At 41.5% G+C, this 25,053-nt stretch overlaps 1 protein-coding gene across 1 annotated transcript in view; it reads left to right on the top strand.

Annotated features, from left to right (window-relative positions):
• The window catches only part of LOC138648607 (mucin-2-like), a 195,918-nt gene that overhangs the window by 92,385 nt on the left and 78,480 nt on the right, over positions 1 to 25,053 (top strand). The window contains exons 19-22 of the mRNA XM_069738394.1: positions 5,402 to 5,445; positions 7,312 to 7,473; positions 12,913 to 14,511; positions 17,859 to 19,792. Coding sequence (XP_069594495.1) covers positions 5,402 to 5,445; positions 7,312 to 7,473; positions 12,913 to 14,511; positions 17,859 to 19,792 — 3,739 coding nt within the window. The remainder of the gene's footprint in view (positions 1 to 5,401; positions 5,446 to 7,311; positions 7,474 to 12,912; positions 14,512 to 17,858; positions 19,793 to 25,053) is intronic.

The following is a 25,053-nucleotide window of genomic DNA, read 5'->3' as shown; positions in this document are numbered from 1 at the left end:
AACGATTGTGATCGACAATATTGAAGTTGTTCGCTTGTTTCCCCGGCCCCTTTACACTAACTAAAAAAGAATGATGGGAACAGAACAATCACTATTAGATCAATCTGTCTCCATACAGTGTCATGTTATCGCAGCACATCTACAGTTTACACTGGAAATGTGCTTCTGAGAACAATGATTTTTTTTCCCGCATAAACAATCCAATCACTTGATGAATATGCAGCATTTTGCTTGTTTAGTATAATACACCTCATAGTCCTCCACATAGTATAATGTGCAGCAAAGCCCTCCAAATTGTAAAATGCACACCCCATAGTCCTCCATATAACATAATATGCCCCATAGTTCTCCATATAGTATAATACACTCCCCATCGTCCTCCACATAGTATAATGTGCACCAAAGTCCTCCATATTGTAAGATGCACACCCCATAGCCCTCTATATAATATAATGTGTTCCTTAGTCCTCCATATAGTATAGTACTCTCCCCATAGCCCTCCATATAGTATAATACACTCCCCATAGTCCTCCATATAGTAAAATAGACTCCCTATTGTCCTCCATATATTAAAATACACTCCTCTGTCCTCCATATAGTATTATACACTACCCATAGTCCTCCATATAGTATGATACACTTCTCATAGTCCTTCATACATTAAAATACACTCATCAGTCCTCCATATAGTAGAATACTCACCTCATAGTGTACCATATAGTATTATACACTCCCCGTAGTCCTCCATATATTAAAATACAATCAGTCCCCATATAGTATAATACACTCCTCAGTCCTCCATGCAGTATAATACACTCCTCATAGTCCTCCATATATTAGAATACATTGCTCAATCCTCCATATAGTATAATACACTCCTCAGTCCTCCATACAGTATAATACACTCCTCATAGTCCTCCATATTTTAGAATACATTGCTCAATCCTCCATATAGTATAATACACTCCTCATTTCTCCATATAGTATAATACACTCCTCGTAGTCCTCTATATAGTATAATACACTCCCCATACCCCTCCATATATTAAAATACACTCAGTCCTCCATATAGTATAATACACTACTCTGTCCTCCATATAGTATAATACACTCCTCATAGTACTACATATATTAAAATACGCTGCTCAGTCCTCCATATAGTATAATACACTCCTCAGTCCTCCATATAGTATAATACACTCCTCTTAGTCATCCATATATTAAAATACACTGCTCAGTCCTCCATATAGTATAATGCACTCCTCATAGTCATCCATGTAGTACAATTCACTTCCCATAGTATAATGTTAGGGCTAGTGGAACGCACCAAATAATTAGAAAGATGGTATGAGGTGCGTTCGCAGCGAGGGGTCCACCGTGCAGAGATCGAACCTGCTGCTGAGTAATGACGGACTATATGGAGGTATAATATGGATACACACATGGGTTAGCTTCACCCGGTATAAGGGAAGCGAACTCTGTTGCGTCACAGGTCCGCAGTACAGCACAAAGAGCGCAAGCAGAGCGTCACAGAACTCTATCGCAATACTCAGGGAAAGAGTTCCTCTAGATCTCTTGCACTCGACACCGCTACTGGGGTGTCAGAGTAAATGGAAACAATAATTAAATGCACAATAGTGCGTCCAGTGCCGCTCTGGCAGACGCCACTCACCACCCATACTTGGGTCAGGAAAGCGCTCTATTAGCGCACAGCTCCATACTGGCGGTCACTGCAATAGGAAACAGTATCGTGTGTTAGGTGCAGATAGCACAGTCGGGCGCTAGTTAGCAAGCATTCACCATTCGCGAGTAGGGTTGAGCGAAACGGGTCGAAATTGTTCAAAAGTCGCCGACTTTTGGCAAGGTCGGGTTTCATGAAACCCGACCCGACCCCAGTGGGGGGTCGGCCATGAAGTCGGCGATCTTTTGAATCTGGAATCGGAATTCCGATCCCGATTCCCGATATGTTTAAGATATCGGGAATTGGTATCGGAATTCAGATTAAAGTGTAAAATATAGAATTAAAATAAAAAATATTGCAATACTTACCCTCTGACGCGCCCTGGTACTAACCGGCAGCCTTCCTCCTTCGAATCCGCGCTTCTAGGACCTTGCCGTGACGTCGCGGTGACGTCGCGGCTTGTGATTGGCCGCGCGGCCGCCCATGTGACCGCTCGCGCGGCCAATCACAAGCCGCGACGTCACCCGCGACGTCACCGAAGGTCCTGGAAGGGCTGATTCTTAGGAAGGAAGGCTGTCGGAAGGAAGCAGGGCGCTTCCGAGGGTGAGTATATACCTAATAGGAATATACTCACCCTCGGAAGCGCCCTGCTTCCTTCCGACAGCCTTCCTTCCTAAGAATCAGCCCTTCCAGGACCTTCGGTGACGTCGCGGGTGACGTCGCGGCTTGTGATTGGCCGCGCGAGCGGTCACATGGGCGGCCGCGCGGCCAATCACAAGCCGCGACGTCACCCGCGACGTCACTGAAGGTCCTGGAAGGCTGATTCTAAGGAAGGAAGGTTCCCGGTTAGTACCAGGGCGCGTCAGAGGGTAAGTATAAGGATATTTTTTATTTTAATTCTATATTTTACACTTAAATATGGATCCCAGGGCCTGAAGGAGAGTTTCCGCTCCTTCAGACCCTGGGAACCATGGAAACCCAATGCACTGCATTGGGTTTCGAGTTTCGGCCGACCCCGACTTTTTTATAGGATCGGCCGATTTCACTCGACCCGACTTTTCCAAAAGTCGGGTTTCGTGAAACCCGACCCGATCCTATAAAAGTGAAGGTCGCTCAACCCTATTCGCGAGCAGTCAACAACACTAGGAAGGGGGATGATTAATGAGCGAATTTCACACATCTACACACACATGTTTTCAAGTATACACTAGCGCATGGCCGAGGGCCATTCAAACCTTTTATAGCAGCAGTGCTACGGGACCTTCCAGATGGTCCAATAGGAGCCGCAACAGGACCTGAGCATGTGACCCCCAACCTCCAATGGGAGGTCATCCCGTGGGCATGCTCAGTATGGGAAAAGCAGGACATAGTCCCAGAAAGACCTGCTCGCTGCTGATCAGTGCGTGCTACAAAGGCAGAGCCTGGAAGGGCAGCAGTAACCAGTCACACAGTATCAGCTTGAGCCAGATGCTGGGATTGATGTCTCCGCTGAGCAGGCTCCACTGTGGCTGGAGAAGAATGGAAGACCGCAGTTGAGATGGTTCGAGATTCCCCCTGTGTAGAGTTGGGAACTCGACACCTAGCAGTATAATGCACCCCATAATTCTTCATATAGTATAATGTATTCCTCATAGCCCTCGATACAGTATAATGCAGCCCACATATTGTATAATGCTGCCACACCACACAGTATAATGCAGCCACCTCACAGAATATAACGTAGTCCCCTGAGTATTTAGCATCCCCGCCAAACAATATAATGAGACCCCCATAGAGTATAATGCAGCCGCTCCATAGACTATATGGTAGCCCCTTCACAGAGTATAATACAGCCCCCCATAAAATATAATGCAGCCACCCATAGAATATAATGTAGCACCTCCATAGAATACAATGTAGCCCTCCTCATATAGTATAATGAAGCCTCCATAGAATATAATGTTGCCTTCTCAGGGTAAAAACATCCTAAAAAGAGCAATCACAGCCAGGGAATCAGGGTAGAGGTCCTTAGAAAAATATTGAAAATAGCAATATGCCTAACATTTTGCCTAGTAGGCCATGGGATCTGATGGCCTACCTGACAGCGGAGGTTGGCACCCTAAAATTGCGATGTGGCGCCCCAGCTCCATGACGGCTATCCATTCAATCCCTAGGCCTTCCCTTTAATCTATGATTAAAATCACAGTCAAAACAACAATGGACTATAGATCAAGGTTGCCCAGGTCTGGAGGGCAGTTTTAGGCCACCAGCTGCCATGGCCCATTGTCAGCACCCTGCAATCCTATTGGGCATAATGGGAACATTGATTCACCATTGACTGCAGCATCTAAAGTGGCAAAGATGTGGCAAATTATATCTTATCCTAGGTATTAAAGTAATAAGCATCAAAGTAACAATATTTTTTCATCTTAGATAACCCTTTTTAAATTTCTAATCAAGATGAGCATATAAATGTAATGCATATCAAATTTCAGTTGAATAGTTAAGAAATTCACTAAACATGGCAAATTCCAAAAATATGCAAATTAGTTTGTGTGAATTTCCTAAAATGGCTGAACATTCTAGTGGATTGCATCTGCCAGAGATGGATCACATGACCTCAGGCATGGCTGGATGGGATTTTGCATAACATCACATGGTATAGCTCAGCCAATCTGAAGGGACTAGTTCAGCCTTTATAAAAGCAGAAGCAGAAAATCCAACAGCCATTTTGCAGTGAATCTGGATAGTGAGAGAACATTGCAGTTAATACTTAACTATAGAGATGGGGAGGAAAAAGCATAAACCACTAAACAATATTATGTGAGGAATAGTGTTGAGCGATACCGTCCGATATTTGAAAGTATCGGTATCGGATGGTATCGGCCGATATCCGAAAAATATCGGATATCGCCGATACCGATATCCGATACCAATACAAGTCAATGGGACACAAATATCGGAAGGTATCCTGTAATGGATTCCAGGGTCCGAAGGAGAGGAAACTCTCCTTCAGGCCCTGGGATCCATATTCACGTGTAAAATAAAGAATAAAAATAAAAAATATTGATATACTTACCCTCTGACGCGCCCTGGTCGTCACCGCTGCAACCACCTTGCTTTCGTTCCGAAGAATGAGCGCGTAAAGGGCCTTAGATGACGTCGCGGCTTGTGATTGGTCGCTGAGAGGTCATGTGACCGCTCACGAGACCAATCACAAGCCACGACATCATCGAAGGCCCTTTACGCGCTCATTCTTCGGAACGAAAGCAAGGCGGTTGCAGCGGTGATGACCAGGGCGCATCAGAGGGTAAGTATATCAATATTTTTTATTTTTATTCTTTATTTTACACATTAATCTTAATCCTGATACCGATTCCCGATATCACAAAAATATCAGAACTCGGTATCGGAATTCCGATACCGCAAATATCCCCGATACTTGCGGTATCGGAATGCTCAACACTAGTGAGGAAAAGAGAATACAGGTTTAAATGATAGGGAGAGAGAGGCAGGAGAGTCAGAGTGTCATACATGTCTTTTCAATTGGAGAGTTTGAAGTAGTTTTGATTTGCAGTAAATCAGTTCACTGCAAATCGAATTTCCGGTCAACATTCAGCACATCTGGTGAATTTCAAATTACAAAGATTTGTTCATTTCAAATAGTAATTAAACTGTTTTTTATACTTTCACTTCTTCTAAATGTCCAATGAAAAACTGTTAACATATCTCTCTCCACAGTAACTGTACTATGGAAGGCATACTTTGCATTTATGATGTTAATGGTAAGTTTGCAGAATATAAAGTTAAATAATTATTTTGATAAACAGGCTGACTGAAGCTAACGCAGAATATCGATCTGGCTAATAGAGAGGATGCTACGGAAAGGTATTTGCTCCATTTTAGACGTCAAATTTTCTCGCCTATTGCTGAACCTAATAGATCAAAACAGCATAAAAATGTAAATGCATAAAAAAACTTTATTAGCTATAGGCTGCATTTCTAGGTTTTATAGGCTATATGAAAAAAATAACTGCCCTTTAAAAGGGAATGTTCCATCGGAAAATTACCTATTAATTAGAGATGTTTTCCGGGATATATTTTTATCTCATCAAATATAAAACATAAAATAACAAGCACAACTGTAACCCTTCCCAGCTCCAGGTCCTCTGATGTGGCTCCTGCCTTTGACTCAAGAAGCAATTCTCCCATCCAATTTTTTATCTTCTTAGTATATTGCAATCATCATATTATATAGCACTGTGCACTTACAATTGCTCATTTTGACCTTTCTACCCAGTTATTTCTTCTCTTTTCTATTAGGTCTTTGATACCGCATGATTAAAAACAGACTAGCTGAATGCTTCAGAATTCAGTAGAAAAATAAAACACACACTTTATTTTCATTTTATTTATCAGTACCCCAATCCGACCAATATATAAAGGGTTGGAGTGGATAGACTGCACAAATAGCACGGTGGAGAAGACAAAATATTTTTTTTTAAAATACCTTAATAAAGGTTAATTTTTAATATTGTTTGTCCACCCCAGTCAGTAAATTTGATTAATATTGTAAACTCTTATTTGGAGTATATAAGTTCTGATATCTAACGTCATCCCCTGTAGACATTCACTGTAAAGCCACGTTCACACGTTCAGTATTTGGTCAGTATTTTAAATCAGAATTTGTAAGCTAGAACAAGGAGTGGGTGATAAATACAGAAGTGGTGGCGTGTTTCTATTAGGCCAGAATCCAAGAAGTATAATTTCTCCTTGCAGAGAGTGACATGATAAGCATGTCGAGATGAGGAGACTTAAAGCCGCAATGCTCCTCTGGGAAATATGCAAGTTGTCTCTTCAGAGAGGAAGAGGACTATAACTCTAGTGCCACCTATTGGAAGTAGCAATCCTAACAGGCGCCTCTCACTCAGTCAAACAAGATCTCCACTTTGCACTGACAAGGGGCAGTACCCCAAAACAGTGTCTGCAAATTGAGATTCTGGTTTGCTTTTAACCTAAGTCATGTGACAAGGCTCGGTAAAGGGTCGACATTGACTGTTAGAATTGCTACTTCCAATTGGTGGCACTAGAGTTCTAGTCCTCTTCCTCTCTGAAGAGACAATTTGCATATTAGGCTGGAGTCACACTTGCAACTGCAATGTGAGAAACTCGCCTCAATACTCAGCCATCGGCGGTTTGGACCGGAGCGCTCAGCTGCATAGAAATACACGCAGCTGCACACTCCGGTCCCGAGTGCCGGTGGCAGTGCCGGGTATTGAGGTGAGTGACTCACGCCAGTTTCTCGCATTGCAGTTGCAAGTGTGACCCCGGCCTTATACTTTTCCTCTGATTGTTCCATTCCTGGTTTTGGTTTATAAATACTGATGTAAAATACTGACCGAATATTAAATGTGTGAAAGTGACCTAACAAAGATCAATGGGGAAGGCTGAAGCAACAGAGCTGAAATGGCAATATATTCATCAGATGAGTCCTTCGTTATTTTATACCTCCTCCATACTCTCCTACCACCACAACCATGGCCCAAAGTTTTCTATCTCAAGTTTTGCAAATAAGTTAAATGCTTTAATCTTTTTCAGCAATTTTTTTCTTAAAAATATTTTTCATCTGAATAGATTGTATTTAATTGTAGAATGCACGTGTATCTACAACGGTCATACCTACAAATACAATGAAACTGTATACCACACTACTAACATCAAAGGAGAATGTGTCACTGGTATATGCAAAAAAAATGGTACCATCAATGAAGTGGTCTACACCTGTCCCACTACTACACAAACCACACATACAGGTGAGACTTTTTTGTAGTAATAATAATAATAATAATAATATAGTGCATTATTGCTTGCAGGGACAACTTATTGGTGTCCTCTGCTATCACTATTTATGCAGAACACTGTATAAATAGCACTGTAAATGGGAACTGTTTGATTATTTTGTTAGTAAAGGCGCTTTAACTGATCAGTGATCAATGCATTTGGCCACTCTACAAAGCTCAATATAACCAATGATACCACAATACATATAGTGATCAGATACTGTGCCTGCTTTACAAATACTATGCGAAATATTGGCCATGTGGAATACTGCAGATTTAATAATGCTTTCAAAAGGATTTTCCACTCCATTTATAAACTAGCGAGATAGTCTAATAAGCGGAACCTTAACAGTGAGTTATATAACTTTACGAGACGAGGAAGGGAAAGTTTGATGGAAAGTATGCAAATTGCATATGAGTGGTCACATGGATCGCACAGGGAACAGATCTTGAAGACACAAAAGCGCACAGAGAGGTCAAAAAATACTCTGTTGTAAAAAAAAGTCACAGTAAATAAGCAAGTGCTAGTCAAAAAATGAAAAAATACAGGGTATTTAGTTAAAATGTTTTTTTGCAAAAAAAAGTATGTTAAGCTGCTCCACCAATCGCCAAGGTATACCCATAATAGAGCAGTCCTGTCTAATGTATACAATCCCTATCTGATGTATTTAAAAACCTGATCATCTGTATAGTACCTGTATGAACATGGTTCAGAGAGAAAATATCCACGTAGAACATGCGAGATGGAACAGCTACAATGTAAATGAACAGATCTTGTCTAGTCTATGTCATGGCTGTACTGTATAAGCATCGTGACACATATTGGTGCTACAATATCATCAAAACTAAATTAGTTTGGCTTCTTTGTTCTTGCTTCGTTGTAACTTCTTCCATTGAAGAAGATGTAGGCGATGGTAAGCTGCAAGCAAGATTTAATATAAAAAAAAGAACAAAATAACAAAATAGGGGTAGTGCATCTGTCACATCTCCACCAAGACCGGCTACTGCAATATCTTTTTTCTGCTGCCATACGCCACAATAATTCTGCATGTGGAGATGGTGATAGAAAAGACGTTGGAAACCGAAGCTCTGGATGGCGCAGGCTCTGTCAGTCCATTTAGATTAGGATGGCTGGGACCTGCAGTGTGTCTGACAGTATGGCCGGGGTCACACAAGCAATGAATACGGACAAGTGCTATGCGATAAAACATCGCAAAGCACTTGGACCAGTATTCATCTATTACCGTTACCATTTTTTGCTCGGCCGTATTATACGTGTGAGTGAAATCACAGCATACTCCAATTGTCACTCACACTCGGCCGAGTCTCGGCTCACTCGCACTCATATAAGTCTATGGGTGAGACAACGCACATCACTCAGATATTATCCGAGTGCTGTGCGTTATACGCTGACCCCGGCAATGGAGGAGATGGAGAAATTCATTTCTTTGCCTCTTCCGCAGTTGTGCTCAGATCCTCTCTGTGCAAGAGGCTCGGAGCACAGCCGCATGACACACGGCTCCAGCTCGCAGCAGATCAGGAGCTCAGGGTCATTAGCATATTACATCCAATGCCATACGCTCATCTGACCCCAGCCTATGGGTGAGTGCGCTGTCAATCTGGAGGTATCAGCTCCCTCTACATTAGTACAATATACTATTGGGGTATATTATTTTTTATGGGGAGGCTGTGTTATATGCTATTGGGGTATATTCTATTCTATTGGGGGAGGCTGTGTTATATACTATGTGGCTGTGTTATATACTACGGGGGTACATTATACATTATATTCTATGGGGAGGCTGTGTTATATACTATGGGGGCTACATTATATACTATGGGGAGGTGGGCTGTATTATATTCTATGGGGGCTACATTATATCCTATGGGGGGGCTGTATTAGATTTTATGAGGGAGGATTGCATCATACTCTTTGATGGTGCTATATTATATTCTATGGGGGCTGTATTATATTTATATTCTATGAGGGGTGATTGCATCATACTCTATGAGGGGGCTACATTATACTATATGAGGGGGCTGCAATATATTCTATGGGGGTTACATTATACTCTGTGGAGTGGTTGCATTATACTATTATACTCTGTGGGTGGCTGCAATATGCTCTATGGGGTATCTGCATTATATTATATGTTGGCTGCATTATACTGTATAGAGGACTATGGGAAATACAATATACTATATGAAGAACTATGGGTGCATTTTACTATGGGAAGTGAATTGTACTACATTTACGACTATAGCGGTGCATTCTACTATATGGAGCACTATGAGGAGTGTATTATACTATGTGAAGTACTGAGCAGTGTATTTTAATATATGGAGGACTATGAGGAGTGTATTATATCGCATAGAGGACTATGCGGTGTGCATTTTACAATATGGAGGACTGTGGTGCACGTTATTATATATGGAGGACAATGGGTTGTATTATACTAAACAAGCAAAATGCTGCATATTCATCGAGTGATTGAATTGCTTATGCCGGAACAAAATTCTTTCTCAGATGGTGGAAGATGTCGGGAAACAAGTGTTGAACGATTTCAGTATTGTCGATCACACTCGTTTAGTGGCCTGATCTCAGCGCATGTAAATAAAACCGAAATGCTTCTGTATGATGTGCAATATGTTATATATTTGGGGCTACATTTTAGACTTTGCCTGGGGCCCCACTTTGCCTAAAACCGGCCCTGTCTATGACATCTTATGGATTATCATACAGTACTTTGTACAGTGTTGGTCAGTTCTGGGGCCTTCACAGTTCAGTGGTTAATTAATAGGGAAACAGTTTGTATAGCAGAGTCATTTTCCATCTCCAGAGTCACAGGGTAAATCTACCTCTTCTGTAGAGTGTAAAATGTAAAAGCAGGGTCCTCTCTACTCCTATACAGCGTAAGCTCATATGGCCATCGGGGTCCGGTCTCTCCCTTGCCAGTATGGTGTAAGCCCTTACAATCAGTGTAAGCTCTTATGGATAGTGTGATCCTATTTCTCAACTGTAAAGTGAAAACTCTTATGGTCAAAGTTTTCTCTTCTCCCCATGTATACTTTCCAGTATTGACATTTATGCACATCTATTTGCCACATACAGATTTTTTGGGGAAAATTTGGCAGTCAGCAAATTCAAATTTCAAAAGATGCACTCATCTCTACTTTTAACTCAATACTCTCTTAGATAAATTCCTTGAGGATTGTATTTTTTTTTTTATAATGGACTCACTTGTGTGAGATTTCTACTATTTTGGCACCTCTGGGTCTCTCTTAACATACCACTCACTCATTCCAGATAAATCTGCTTTCCAAAACAGTGCTCCTTCACCTCTAAGCTCTGCAGTGTGCACGAGTACTCATTTCCAACCACATACTAGGATATTGACGTCCTCAGGAGAAATCGGGTAACAAATTGTGTGGTCTATTTTTTCTTGCTACCCTGGCAAAAAGAATAAATATGGGGCAAAAACATTACATTGGAAAAAAAAATATTTTTAATTTTCATGTTTCAATGTTCTAAGAGTTTATGAAACACCTGTGACTTCAAAATAGTCACTTCACTACACCCCTAAAATAATTTCTTTTGAGATTTAATATCCAAAATGGGGTCACTTGTTGGGGTTTCTGCTGTTTTGGCACTTTGGGGGCATTGCAAATTCAAAAGAGCATCCACAATCTATTCCAGCGAAAATGCTCTCTATATGTCAAATAGCTCTCCGTCTCACCCAGTCTTGCACCTGCAGAGGAATGGGAGAGCTGCACAGGCATACCTCACTGTGCCCTATTGAACAACCACCAGCGTGACACTTCGAGCACTATGTAGATGACATAGAGATGTCATCAACTTACATGCAGTTAGAAGAGGCGGCAATCAAAGGGACGGGGGGTCGGAGCTGACTATGGTGTAGACACACCCTTAGGACCAGACCGCGCAATTTACATACACCGAGGGACAAGTATAAAACACTTTTTCTGAGGTATGCAAGGATATATCTAAGGATGTAAAGGGGTCACAGAAATCCCATTCTTATAATCTTAAAGGTGATGTGCAGGGTTTATAAGCCAAAAACTGATGACCGGTTCCTTTTAAAGAATATTTCAATCCACTTTGCATTAAATTAATTCCTGCAAAGCAGTATTAACAAACTTCCTGAATGCAGTTTTAAATGCTTCGATGGGTGTAGTTTTTAAAATAGTATCACACTTAGAAGTTTCCTGAGATATAGGCTTCTCAAAGTCACTTTGAAACTGAATAGTTCTATAAAAACGATTTTTGAGGCAAAAATGAAAGATCGCTGCTAAACTTTTAACGCTTCTAACAGCCTAACAAAATAAAAGGGAAAAAGAGAGTGCTCCCTGTATAAAACCGTAAGGTAAATAGGTAGGTTAATAGGATGTGAACCACTTGCCTGGGTGAGTAGTGTGCAGCACAATTCCGATATGTATATGTGAGACCAAACAAATTCTGGTGCTCTGGCCACCGCACTCGCTCCCTGTGGGTGGAGAGGAAGATCAAGGTAGTAGAGAAGAAATGGCAGTGGTGTCCCTGCGCTGCCAAAGATGTCCTGATGAACAAGGTTTTGAAGAAACAAATTTATTTTAAAAGCAGGTATTAAGAAAGAGTTTATATAAGTTTGAAATGTGTTGTTTTTAAAATGGTTTAGTTTCTTCAACAATTGGTTCATCGCAATATTCATGGCACCACCACTGTTTTTCTCTACTATCTTAATCAAATCAAATAAAAAAAAAAATGCTTATGTAAGGCAGACATGTGGGCATTGTTATTTATTAACTATTTTTCTGTTGTGTCTGTTATAAAGGTATTCAAATTTAAAGTTTAGAAATTGGTAATTTTTCAAAAATGATTAAACTTTTTTTTATATATTAACACAATTTTTAATTACCTAAACTTACCATTATAATAGTGTAAAATGTGTCATGAAACAACTATCTATGAATCACTAAAATTAATGTCAGATTTTAAAAATAGACGTTTGTCAGTTAAGGTAAAAGAGAGTTCAGTGGTAAGGGGTTGATAGTATTTTGGAATTTATCAATAATTATATTTTAACCCTTTATCACACAGTATTGAATGAAATTTGCTTGACCACTGCCGCAAACAACTTCCCCCTCACCATATTTTAGTGAACAGAAACCCCAAACCCATATACTAGTAATAGTAATGAGGTTCCACTGGGGCCTCAAAAATCAAACATTTATCACCTATTGTACAGGTGAGAGCATAAGGAATGAACATCAGAATTCCTTTAATTCCTAAAAAAATGATGTAGGTATTATCACACATTTTAATTAATTTTAATGCAGATAGAAGATAAATGTCATAAGTTATTGATTTCTACAAAAATGTATAAATTTCTTCTTTTATTTATTTTTCAACAGTATTGACAACCAGCACACCTACCCCTACTACCACATACTCTTCAACAAAAACCATATTTACAAGAACTTCTACAACAATTAAAACGACAACTTCACCAACTACAGTCTGTCAAGAAGTTTGTAAATGGACAGGGTATTATAGCTTACATAATGTTACCATGGGATACAATGGAGGGGATGTGGAAAATCTTGACAAAATAATAAATGCTGGTATTGCAATATGTACAAACCCACAAGACATTGACTGCAGAACAATAAATAGCAAATATGAAAATCAAAACATTGAATGCTCTCTAGAAAAAGGTTTGATATGCCAAAATGTATATCAATATCCAAATTTTTTAGCATGCTATGATTATGAGATCAGCTATCTTTGCTGTGAGACTTTTTGTGAAAGTACATCCATAAAAACAACAACTCCAAAAACCACAACCCCAACAACCACAACATTTTCCACAACCATAAAGTCAACCACCACTCCAACAACCAAAACACCCACAACCACAAATCCCACAACTACCACGCCCAAAACCACAACCCCAACAAGCACAGCATCCACAACCACGACCCCAAAAACAACACCCACAACCACAACCCCAAAAACAACAACACCCACAACCACACTGTTTACAACCCAAACAACGGCAGCACCCACAACCACAAAATTCATAATCACAATGTCCACAACCAGAACCACAACACCCATTACCGCAACTCCAATAATTACAACCCAAACAACAACACCTAAAACCACCACAACTACAATTCTAGCAACCACAACCAAGACAACCACAACCACAAAAACCACATTGCCTACAACTACAATCACAACATCCGCAACCACAACCCCAACAACCACAAAGTCTGCATCCACAACCCCAACAAGCACAACACCCACAATCACATCATTCACAACCCCAACAACCACAATACCTACAACCAGGATCTCCACAACCACAACTCCAATATCCACTACTCCAAAAACCTCAACATCCACAACCACAACCCCACTAACTACGACCATAACTACAAAGTCCACAACCAAAACTACAACACCCACAATCACAATAATCACAACCCCAACAACAATTACCAAAACCACAACATATACAACCAAATCCCCAACAACAACATTTCCAACAACCACCATGACTATAACCACAACCCCAACAACCACAACCAAAATGTCCACAACCTCAACCACAATATCGATAACAACCATAACACCAAAATCCACAATACCCACAACTACAATGTCCACCCAATCCACCACTCCAACAACCACAAGGCCCACAAGCACAACCCCAGCAACCACAACACCTACAACAAGAACAATCCCAACATCTACAACATACAAAACAACCACAACACCCAAAACCACAATGTTCACAACATCCTCATTTCCAACATCCATAATTCTCACAACAACTCCAAAAATCACAACACCCACAATCAAAGTGACAACATCAGCAACTACAACACCGGCCACCACAATGACCACAACCAGGATAACAACTCCAACAAGCACAACCCCAAAAACTACAACAGGACCAACAACAACTTGCTATTGCAATGTGAAAGGTACAATATTCAAACCAGGTACGTGATATTCATATTCTACGTGTATGTTTCATGTGTGTATGTCTCTAAGTATTGTGCTGATAGAACAGCCATAAATCCTATTCATTAGACTACCATATATGAAAGGTGAATGCAAGACATTATAGTGCTCCAATAGAAAGTTAGAAAGACCCTGCTTCCAATTCCTCACATTTTAGCTGCAATACATATTTTGTTTATAGATCCCAAACTAGTTTGCTAATTAAGCCCTTCCCGCAAATGTACATGTTGTCCATGTCCTGAAAGAAGTCCACAGTTGTGGAGGGAGCTCAGTAGGTGAGCTCCCTCCACATGCTTCAGATAAAACAGCCAGTAATTGTCTTTAACAGCTGAGCCTGGTGCCTAGTTTCAGCTTCAGCTTATAACAACTTAAATGTCACTAGCAGCAATATATAAATAGGACCCATGCCAATGCACGCATGCCCTTCCCGCAAATGTACATGTTGTCCATGTCCTGAAAGGAGTCCTCAGTTGTGGAGGGAGCTCAGTAGCTGAGCTCCCACCACATACTTCAGATAAAACAGCCAGTAATTGTCTCTAACAGCCGAGCCTGGTGCCTAGTTTCAGCTACAGCTTATAACAACTTAAATGTCACTAGCAGCAATATATAAATAGGACCCATGCCAATGCATGCGTGCATCGGCTCTCATTGGCTCCCTGCAACACAATAGTGTGGGTTCGATGTTGGTCTGTCTGCTGAAGACCCACAATGCTGCTCTTGGTCCTTCTGAGAAGTTGAGCTGTGGGCTGTGAGATTTTCACTATATACTGCAATACTATGGTATTGAAGTACACTGCTCAAAAAAAAAGGAACACTAAAATCCCACATCCTAGATATCACTGAATTAAATATTCCAGTTGCAAATCTTTATTCATTACATAGTGGAATGCATTGAGAAGAATAAAACATAACAATGATCAATGTAAATCAATATTAATATCCCATGGAGGTCTGAATTTGGAATGATACTCAAAATCAAAGTGGAAAATCAAATTACAGGCTGATCCAGTGGAAATGCATCAAGGCAAGGAAATGATGCTCAGTAGTGTGTGGCCACCAAGTGCCTGTATGACCTCCCTACAATGGCTGGCGATGCTCCTGATGAGATGGAAGATGGTCTCCTGAGGATCTCCTCCCAGACCTCAACTAAAGCATCCGCCAACTCCTGGACAGTCTGTGGTGCAACGTGACATTGGTAGATGGTGCGAGACATGATGTCCCAGATGTGTTCAATCGGATTCAGGTCTGGGAAATGGGTGGGCCAAACCATAGGTTCAATGCCTTCATCTTGCAAGAACTGCTGACACACTCCAGCCACATGAGGTCTGGCATTGTCCTGCATTAGGAGGAACCCAAGTTCAACCACACCAGCATATGGTCTCACAAGGGGTCTGTGGATCTCATCTCGGTACCTAATGGCACTCAGGCTACCTCTGGTGAGCACATGGAGGGGTGTGCGACCCTCCAAAGAATTGCCACCCCACACCATTACTGACCCACTGCCAAAATGGTCAAGTTGGAGCATGTTGCAGGCATTAGATCACTCTCCACAGCGTTTCCAGACTCTGTCACGTCTGTCACATGTGCTCAGTGTGAACCTGCTTTCATCTGAGAAGAGCACAGGGCACCAGTGGTGAATTTGCCAATCCTGGTGTTCTGTGGCAAATGTCAAGCGTCCTGCATGGTGTTGGGCTGTGAGTACAACCCCCATCTGTGGATGTTGGGCACTCAGACCATCCTCATGGAGTCGGTTTCTAACCACTTGTGCAGACACATGAACATTTGTGGCCTGCTGGAGGTCATTTTGCAGGGCTCTGGCAGTGCTCCTCCTGTTCCTCCTTGCACAAAGGCAGAGGTAGATGTCCTGCTGCTGGTCTGTTGCCCTCCTGCGGTCCCCTCCACATCTCCTGGTGTACTGGCCTGTCTCCTGCTTGTGCCTCCAGCCTCTGGACACTATGCTTACAGACACAGCAAACCTTCTTGCCACGGCTCGCATTGATGTGCCATCCTGGATGAGCTGTACTACCTGAGCCACTTGTGTGGGTTGTAGAATTCTTCTCATGCTACCATGAGTGTGAAAGCACAACCAACATTCAAAAGTGACCAAAACATCAGCCATAAAGTATTGGTACTGAGATATGGTCTGTGGTCCCCACCTGCAGAACCACTCCTTTATTGAGTGTGTCTTGATAATTGCCACTAATTTCCATCTGTTTTCTATTCCATTTGCACAACAGCATGTGAAATTGATTGTCAAACAGTTATATTCTGTTGTTTAAGTGTCCCCTTTATTTCATTAAATGAATGCAGGTTTAAGTCCCCTAGGAGGACTAGCAAATAATATAACAGAAAAAGTTTTTGAAAATATAATACATTTTTAAATGTTTGAAAGCTCAAATCACCACCCTTTCCCACTGTTAAAAATAATTAAAAGATTAAAGGTTGGCATTGCCATGTTTGTAAAGTCCAATCTATTTTTTTGGTAACCTCAACTTTTTTAAAAATTGAAATAATAAGCAATCAAAGCATCATAACTACATAAAATTGAAATCAATAAAAATATCAACTCACCGTGCACAAACAACCCCCACCAGCAAAAAAATAAAAATGTTATGGTATTGGCAAACAGCGACACAAAGCAAACATTTTTTTTACAATATTAAGTATTTTTTTCATCACTTAAAAAGAAAAAAAAATTGACACGTGTTTGGTGTGGCCTTATTCATATTGACACAAACAATCATATTTCCAGATCATTAATTCATACAAAGAATAATGTAAAAACAACCACTCCTCCCCACAAAAAGAAAACTGCATTTTTTTGAACTATTTCATCACAGTTATATTTATTTTGCCATTTTTAAGTACACTGTATGGTAAAAACAATGAATGCTGCCATTCAAAACAACTACTTGTCTTGCAAAAGAACATGCCCAGATACAGATATGTCAATGGAAAAATAAAAAAGTTATGTCTCTTCAATGAAGGCAAGACAAGACAAGACAAGAGCACAAAAATGAAGCAATTCCTGATCCTTATAGGGTTAATTTCCTAATATATTAGTGGTGAGCTGTTTTATTTTTCTGCATTGAATATTTTTAGATACAAGACTAAATACAGCCACCTCTACGCAAACTAACCAGAAATAGATTTATACATACAACACTGAACCATAAACAGTAAGCTTCCCCCCAATTTTGGCTCTTATACAATATGCTGAAATGTGTTTTCAAAATATTTGTTTACTATCAGTGAATGAGAACTTGCTTAAATTCATCAAATAAGTTAAGTATGTTTGTATTTTCAATTCTTTTTATTTTTTCAGGTGACATCATTTTCAATGGAACAGATAGTGATGGTTGCATTATTACTAGATTATGCAGCCATAATTGTAAAGCTGAAGAATATCGGTTCTGTCTCACGACTTCAAGAGCCACAACAAGAACTTCACCTACCATTTCAGTAACAACAACCATTACAACACCACAAGAAACCACAACAGAATCAACTACTAAAACTACAATCAAAACATCAACAACTTCACAAACTACAACCCCAACAAAAACCACTACACCAACTTCCACTTCCTCAACAACTACACGATTAACTAAAGTTACTACTCCTGAAAAATCAACTGTTTCCTCTACCGCTACATCTAAACCGAGTACAACCTCCTCATCAACTTCAACAACTCAAAAGACTTCAACAACTTTACAAACTACAACCACAGCAAAAACAACTGCACCATCTTCCACTGCTTCAACAACTACTCAATTAACTACAGTTACTACTCCTGAAAAAACAACTACTTTCTCTACCACTACACCTAAACCAAGCACAACCTTCTCATCAATTTCAACAACTCAAAAGACATCAACTTCACAAACTACAACAGCAACAAAAACCACTATGCCATCTTCCACTGCCTCAACAACTACACGATTAACTACAGTTACTACTCCTGAAAAATCAACTGTTTCCTCTACCGCTACATCTAAACCGAGTACAACCTCCTCATCAACTTCAACAACTCAAAAGACTTCAACAACTTTACAAACTACAACCACAGCAAAAACAACTGCACCATCTTCCACTGCTTCAACGACTACTCAATTAACTACAGTTACTACTCCTAAAAAAACAACTACTATCTCTACCACTACACCTAAACCAAGCACAACCTTCTCATCAACTTCAACAACTCAAAAGACATCAACTTCACAAACTACAACCCCAACAAAAACCACTACGCCAACTTCCACTGCCTCAACAACTACACAATTAACTACAGTTACTACTCCTAAAAAATCAACTGTTTCCTCTACCGCTACATCTAAACCGAGTACAACCTCCTCATCAACTTCAACAACTCAAAAGACTTCAACAACCTTACAAACTACAACCACAGCAAAAACAACTGCGCCATCTTCCACTGCTTCAATGACTACTCAATTAACTACAGTTACTACTCCTGAAAAAACAACTACTTTCTCTACCACTACACCTAAACCAAGCACAACCTTCTCATCAACTTCAACAACTCAAAAGACATCAACTTCACAAACTACAACCACAACAAAAACCACGACGCCATCTTCCACTGCCTCAACAACTACACGATTAACTACAGTTACTACTCCTGAAAAATCAACTGTTTCCTCTACCGCTACATCTAAACCGAGTACAACCTCCTCATCAACTTCAACAACTCAAAAGACTTCAACAACCTTACAAACTACAACCACAGCAAAAACAACTGCGCCATCTTCCACTGCTTCAATGACTACTCAATTAACTACAGTTACTACTCCTGAAAAAACAACTACTTTCTCTACCACTACACCTAAACCAAGCACAACCTTCTCATCAACTTCAACAACTCAAAAGACATCAACTTCACAAACTACAACCACAACAAAAACCACGACGCCATCTTCCACTGCCTCAACAACTACACGATTAACTACAGTTACTACTCCTGAAAAAACAACTATTTCCTCTACTGCTACACTTAAACCGAGTACAACCTCCTCATCAACTTCAACAACTCAAACTACCACGAGAACAACTACTCCTTATATTATAACTACCACTCCATCTTCTACCAAAACAGCAACAACTACTCAGACTACCAGTAAAACAACAACACCATCTACTAGTACATCAACAACTAAAACTACTACCATAAGGACATCAACTAGACAAACAACCACTTCAGAAAAAACAAATACTTCGCCATATGATTGCAATGGAAGAAAGGTGACTAAATGAAAGTAAATGTGTGTTTGTGTGTAAGCAACATATTTTCCTTATATCTGCCATTTGGTTATAGGATGTTTCACCCCAGAAGTTCACCCCCAGCAGTTTGCCCCTGGGTACATTTCGCCCCCGAACATTTCATCCCCAGCATTTGGCCCCCAGGATGTTTTGCCTCCGCACATTTCACCCCCAGCAGTTCGCCCCTGGGTACATTTCGCCCCCACACATTTTGTTATCAGCATTTGGCCCCCAGGGGTGTTTCGCCCCCGCACATTTTACCCCCCACATTTTGCCCACAGCAGTTCACCCATTTCATCCCCGGCAGTTCGCCCCCGGATGTTTCGCCCCCCGCAGTTCACCCCTGGATGTTTGTACCCTTGTGGTTCATGAATTCCCCTCCGTCATCAATGTTTCGCCTCCAGCAGTTCACCCCCAGATATTTGTACCTTGTGGTTCATGAATTCCCGCCCGTCATCCATGTTTTGCCCCCAGCAGTTTGCCCCCGGATATTTGTACCCTTGTGGTTCATGAATTCCTGTCCATCATCAATGTTTCAGCCCCTGCAGTTCGCCCCGGGATATATGTACCCCTGTGGTTCATGAATTCCCCTCCGTCATCAATGTTTCGCCTCCAGTAGTTCACCCCCGGATATTTGTACCCTTGTGGTTCATGAATTCCCCTCCGTCATCAATGTTTCACCTCCAGCAGTTCACCCCCGGATATTTGTACCCTTGTGGTTTATGAATTCCCGTCCGTCATCAATGTTTCGCCCCCGGCAGTTCGCCCCAGGATGTTTGTACTCTTGTGGTTTTTGAATTCCCATCTGTCATGAATGTTTCGCCCCCAGCAATTCGCCTCCAGCACTTCGCCCCCGGATGTTTGTACCCTGTTTTGCCCCCAGAATTTTTCCAGTTTGTCCTTGTGGTTCATGAATTCCCATCCGTCATCAAGCCACATGCCACAAAAGTACTGTACAGAGTGCTGCACTTTTGTGACATGTTTAATCAACTGTTTCCATCTGTAAACCTCACAACTGATTGCATTATGGTGTCATAGCATTTTGCCCGCAATTTTAACAAGACATTTTCCAAAACTTTTCTAAGCCTGTGTGCACACATTCAGGATTTGCGAACAAATAATGATGTTGAAGGGTGGCACCGTAGCTTTCAAGAAACATGTGGTACTCTTTTCCCAAATATATACCGGTTCATTAACTGTCTGAAACATCAGCAAGAGCTCCACAGTTTAGAAATTATTCAGATAATAGCAGGAAATCCCACCCCTGCAAGAAAAAAAAAATATGCTGCAATTTCAGCAAGGGTTATATGTATTGTGCAAGATTTCAACAATAGAAGCTTGATAGATTATCTGAGAGGCATCGCCTACAGCTTTGAATTTTAGTTGATGGTCGCATATTTAGCTGTAAAATAATTCAAACATTAACACCTGCAATTTTTCTTTTCTTTCCTCTTTTTCTCTAACCCTTCCCCCTCTATACCTTTATGTTTCTTGTTTAACAGTTTTAATTTATACAGTTAAAGAGTAACTTTAAAAAAACAAACACGTTTTGCTATGTTATAGTACCTGTGGCACTGATCTTTTCCAATGGAGACCCCCTTCCAGCAACTTCCCCTCTATGTGAAAAGTCGCGTCCAAGTTCCAGCAGCAAGTTCCTGCACCATGTGATGCAGGATTTCAGTGGCTAATAAAAAGGTCATTTCGCCTTAGTAGCAGAACTTGTGGATGGACTATAGGGGGCGTGGCTACACAAGATATGCATCTGTCAGGCCTCTTTCAAACTAGCGGTTTTGCCAGCGATTATCACAGCAGTTTAAAACCGCGGCAGTAGACGCCAGCAAAACCACTACAGAACACTCGATTTGCCCAATGCAAGTCAATGGGCTCAAATCGCAGGAAAACTGTGCAGCAGAAAGCTGCATGGTTTTCCATTTTAAAACATGTTCTATCTTCCTGGCGATTATCGCCGCGGTTTTAAACTGCCGCGGTAATCACCAGGAAAACAGCAAGTCTGAAAGAGGCATCAACGTGCACCCTATGATGTATACAGGGCTGCTGGTTCACAGCCCCCTGCAAAGCTCCGCAACTCCCCATGTGCTCAGTTTTTTTCTGGCTTTACACAGGGGGGAAGCCCTACTCTTGTCCAAGATGAAGCACATGAGGGGAGGGGGAAGGAGAACTTTCCAGAGGGCTGTGATCAAACAGCCCTGAATGTATCACCGGAAGCCTGAATCCGTCCACAATTTTTTGCTACCAAGGGGGCCCGACTTCCTTAGTAACCACTGAAATCCTGCAGCACATAGAGCCTGCTGCTATAACTTGGATGGGACTTTTCACACAAAACTAAATAAAATTTAGAAAATATTATATTTAAGAAAAACTAAACCTGCTGGAAGGGATTCTCCATTGGAAAAGATCAGTGCCACAGGTACTATAATATATCAACAGTTTTTTTTTGTTTGTTTTTTTATCGTTATGCTTTAAATATATTGTTCTGCAATGTTGGTTGGTTTGACCAATTGTTAATATTTTTCTGTCTGTTTGTAAAGTTACTTATCTAGAAAACTCAAAGTTTTGGAATTAAAAAAAACTGTAAGTTGATCACATTTATACATCTTAGACCCAAAATATGATTAGTGAGAAGTGAACCTGCCAAAGTTCAGTTTGGGCAGTTCCATCCCAAACACACAAGAAAATCCGGGTTCGGGCTCAGCAACCCCAAACTGTCACCTCCATTGAACTCAATGGGTATGGAGACTCAGAGGAGTGGAGGATCTGTCCACCACATCCTCATCACTGACCAGATAGTAAAAAGAAAATATATATATTGCTACTTACCCCTTTGCTGAGGTACCTGCAGACGCGGAGGGTCCCCTTCAGTCCTCTTCCATGCAATTCCACATTGTGTGAATATGTCATCGTACCCGAGGGAATTCCTTTCAGGATTCCTAGCTAGCATTTCCCTTGGTCAAGAAGACTCTCCATACAAGTCGGGACCTCAGCAAAGGGGAGAGAAGTAATTTTTATTTTCTGATGAGCAAACTCGGAACATTGCCTCTTTGGGATTGGTGTGGTTAAACCCGAGCAGGCAATGTTCGATGTGAACCCTGAACTTTCCAGATTGGGTTTGCTCATCACTAGATACAGTATGATATGTAATGGATAACAAAAAGAAGCCATTAAGTGTAACACCATTAGTACATGACAGTAAAATGATGGTCACTTGTCTTAGATCAGGAGTGTCAAACTCATATTCACCAAGGGCCACACCCATTTAATGGTTATCACCAAAGGGCCATTTGTTACTGAAAGACCGGATGCACACAACTGAGTCCCGTCCAGAACATGCATTTCTCTGCACAGAGCAGTGCATGCCCCTGTATAAGGCATATCACAGTGGATCAGCTCTTTACCAGGCGCTGTCACATCTTCCCTGGATCTCACTGATATCATGGAGAGCTATGGCCGCAGCTTCCAGTCACTTGTCATTGTCGTTGGTGCTGAAAGTTGCTGATAAACAGCTGGTTCAATGCAGAATACAACTGGACCCTATTCTTGGCCCAATCTGAGGATGGGCATCAATAGAAAAAGGGATCCTTTTATCTGCTGCTCCATTCTTTGGCATACTGGCAGAGTGTTCTGTGAGGGCTGATCCCAAAACCCCCCTTCTGAAGACCTGATAAAGAGGTTCTGTAGAAGCTGGATAACCACCACTTTAGTTCAGCAGAGCCAATAACTCAGTTCTGCCCAGATGGTTGATGGGATTAACCCTGTAGTCAGGCAACAATCCCCCTGCTTCCATACATAGCCTGCATTAAAGGGGTATTCTCATGCCAAACAGCAAAATAAGGCAGCATGCTTTCAGCAATCATGTTGCGGTAAGCATGCTGCCGATCTTCCCCTCCTGGTACTTACCTAGAGGTCTTCTGCTCATCTTTGCCTGATCTTCTCCTGGCTGCGTGGGCTGGCGATCATCATCCTGGATCCGGAGGCCACCACGAGTCCTCTCCTTCTTCCCAGCTTCCTGGGTGAGCTGCTGAAAAGGCAGCCACAGGATTTCCCAGCAATTGGGGTCCTGTACATTTTACCCCCAGGTATGCTCAGCCTTAGATGTTTTGTTCCGTGCATGTTGACCCCAAAAGTTGAGAGTGAAACATATGGGGTCAAAATGTTAGGGGTAAAACATCAGATGGTAACACATCCAGGGACAAAATGCTGTAGTAGAAACATTCGGGGGCAAAACATCTGGGGGCGAACTGCTGGGGACGAACTGCTGCGGGTGAAACATTGATTACGGACAGGAATTCATGAACCGCAAGGGTTCAAACATCCAGGGGCGAACTGTTGGGGGTGAACTGCCAGGGGCGAAAAATCTGGGGGCAAACTGCTGGGGGCGAAGTGGGCGAACTGCTGGGGGTGAACGGCTGGGGGCAAAATGTGTGGGTGTGAAATGGGCGGGGGCAAAATATCCTGGGGGCCAAATGCTGGGGATGAAATGTTTGGGTGCGAAATGTACAAACATCCGGGGGTGAACTGCTGGGGGGAACTGCCAGGGGTGAAACATCCTCGGGGCCAAATGCTGGGGACAAAATGTGCGGGGGCAAAATATACCCAAGGGCGAACTGCTGGGGGCGAACTGCTGGGGGCAAAGTGTGCGGGTGTGAAATGTGCGGGGGCGAAACATCCTGGGGGCCAAATGCTAGGGATGAAATGTTCGGGGGCGAAATGTACTCAGGGGCAAACTGCTGGGGGCAAAATGCTGGGGGCGAAATGTGTGGAGGTGAAATGTACCCAGGGGTGAACTGCTGGGGGTGAAACATCCAAATCCCCTGCCGTTTAGCAAAATGATTTTCCCCATTCACTTATCTTCTCTTTTCAACCAACCAATAGTATGCAACAGCTTAATCGATTCAACTATTATTTTACTGAATTCAGCAAAAGTGAATTTCATGCATATGACTTTGATGTATTCCAGGGATAGGTGATTAGATTCTAAATTAATTTGCAATATTATTGAGCATGAATTGTTTTTTCTAGAAAAATTGTCAATTTTGGCCAATGTGTGTTTTTTGCAGGTATTTATGATGTTTTAACTTTAGAGTTTTTCAAAAGAATGCATATTTTTTAGTTAGAAAAAATTCAGAAAAATGGCAAGCACATGGCATTAATTTTGTTGAATTATAAAAGGCCTGGAAGGGGTTAAAAAATTTGACACTTGCCTCTCCTGGGTTCTCCTCATACCC

This window comes from Ranitomeya imitator, chromosome 9 (assembly GCF_032444005.1).
Source record: "Ranitomeya imitator isolate aRanImi1 chromosome 9, aRanImi1.pri, whole genome shotgun sequence".
Classification (NCBI taxonomy): domain Eukaryota; kingdom Metazoa; phylum Chordata; class Amphibia; order Anura; family Dendrobatidae; genus Ranitomeya; species Ranitomeya imitator.
Note: the sequence above shows the minus strand (reverse complement) of the source record. Positions and strands in the feature narration are given on the sequence as shown.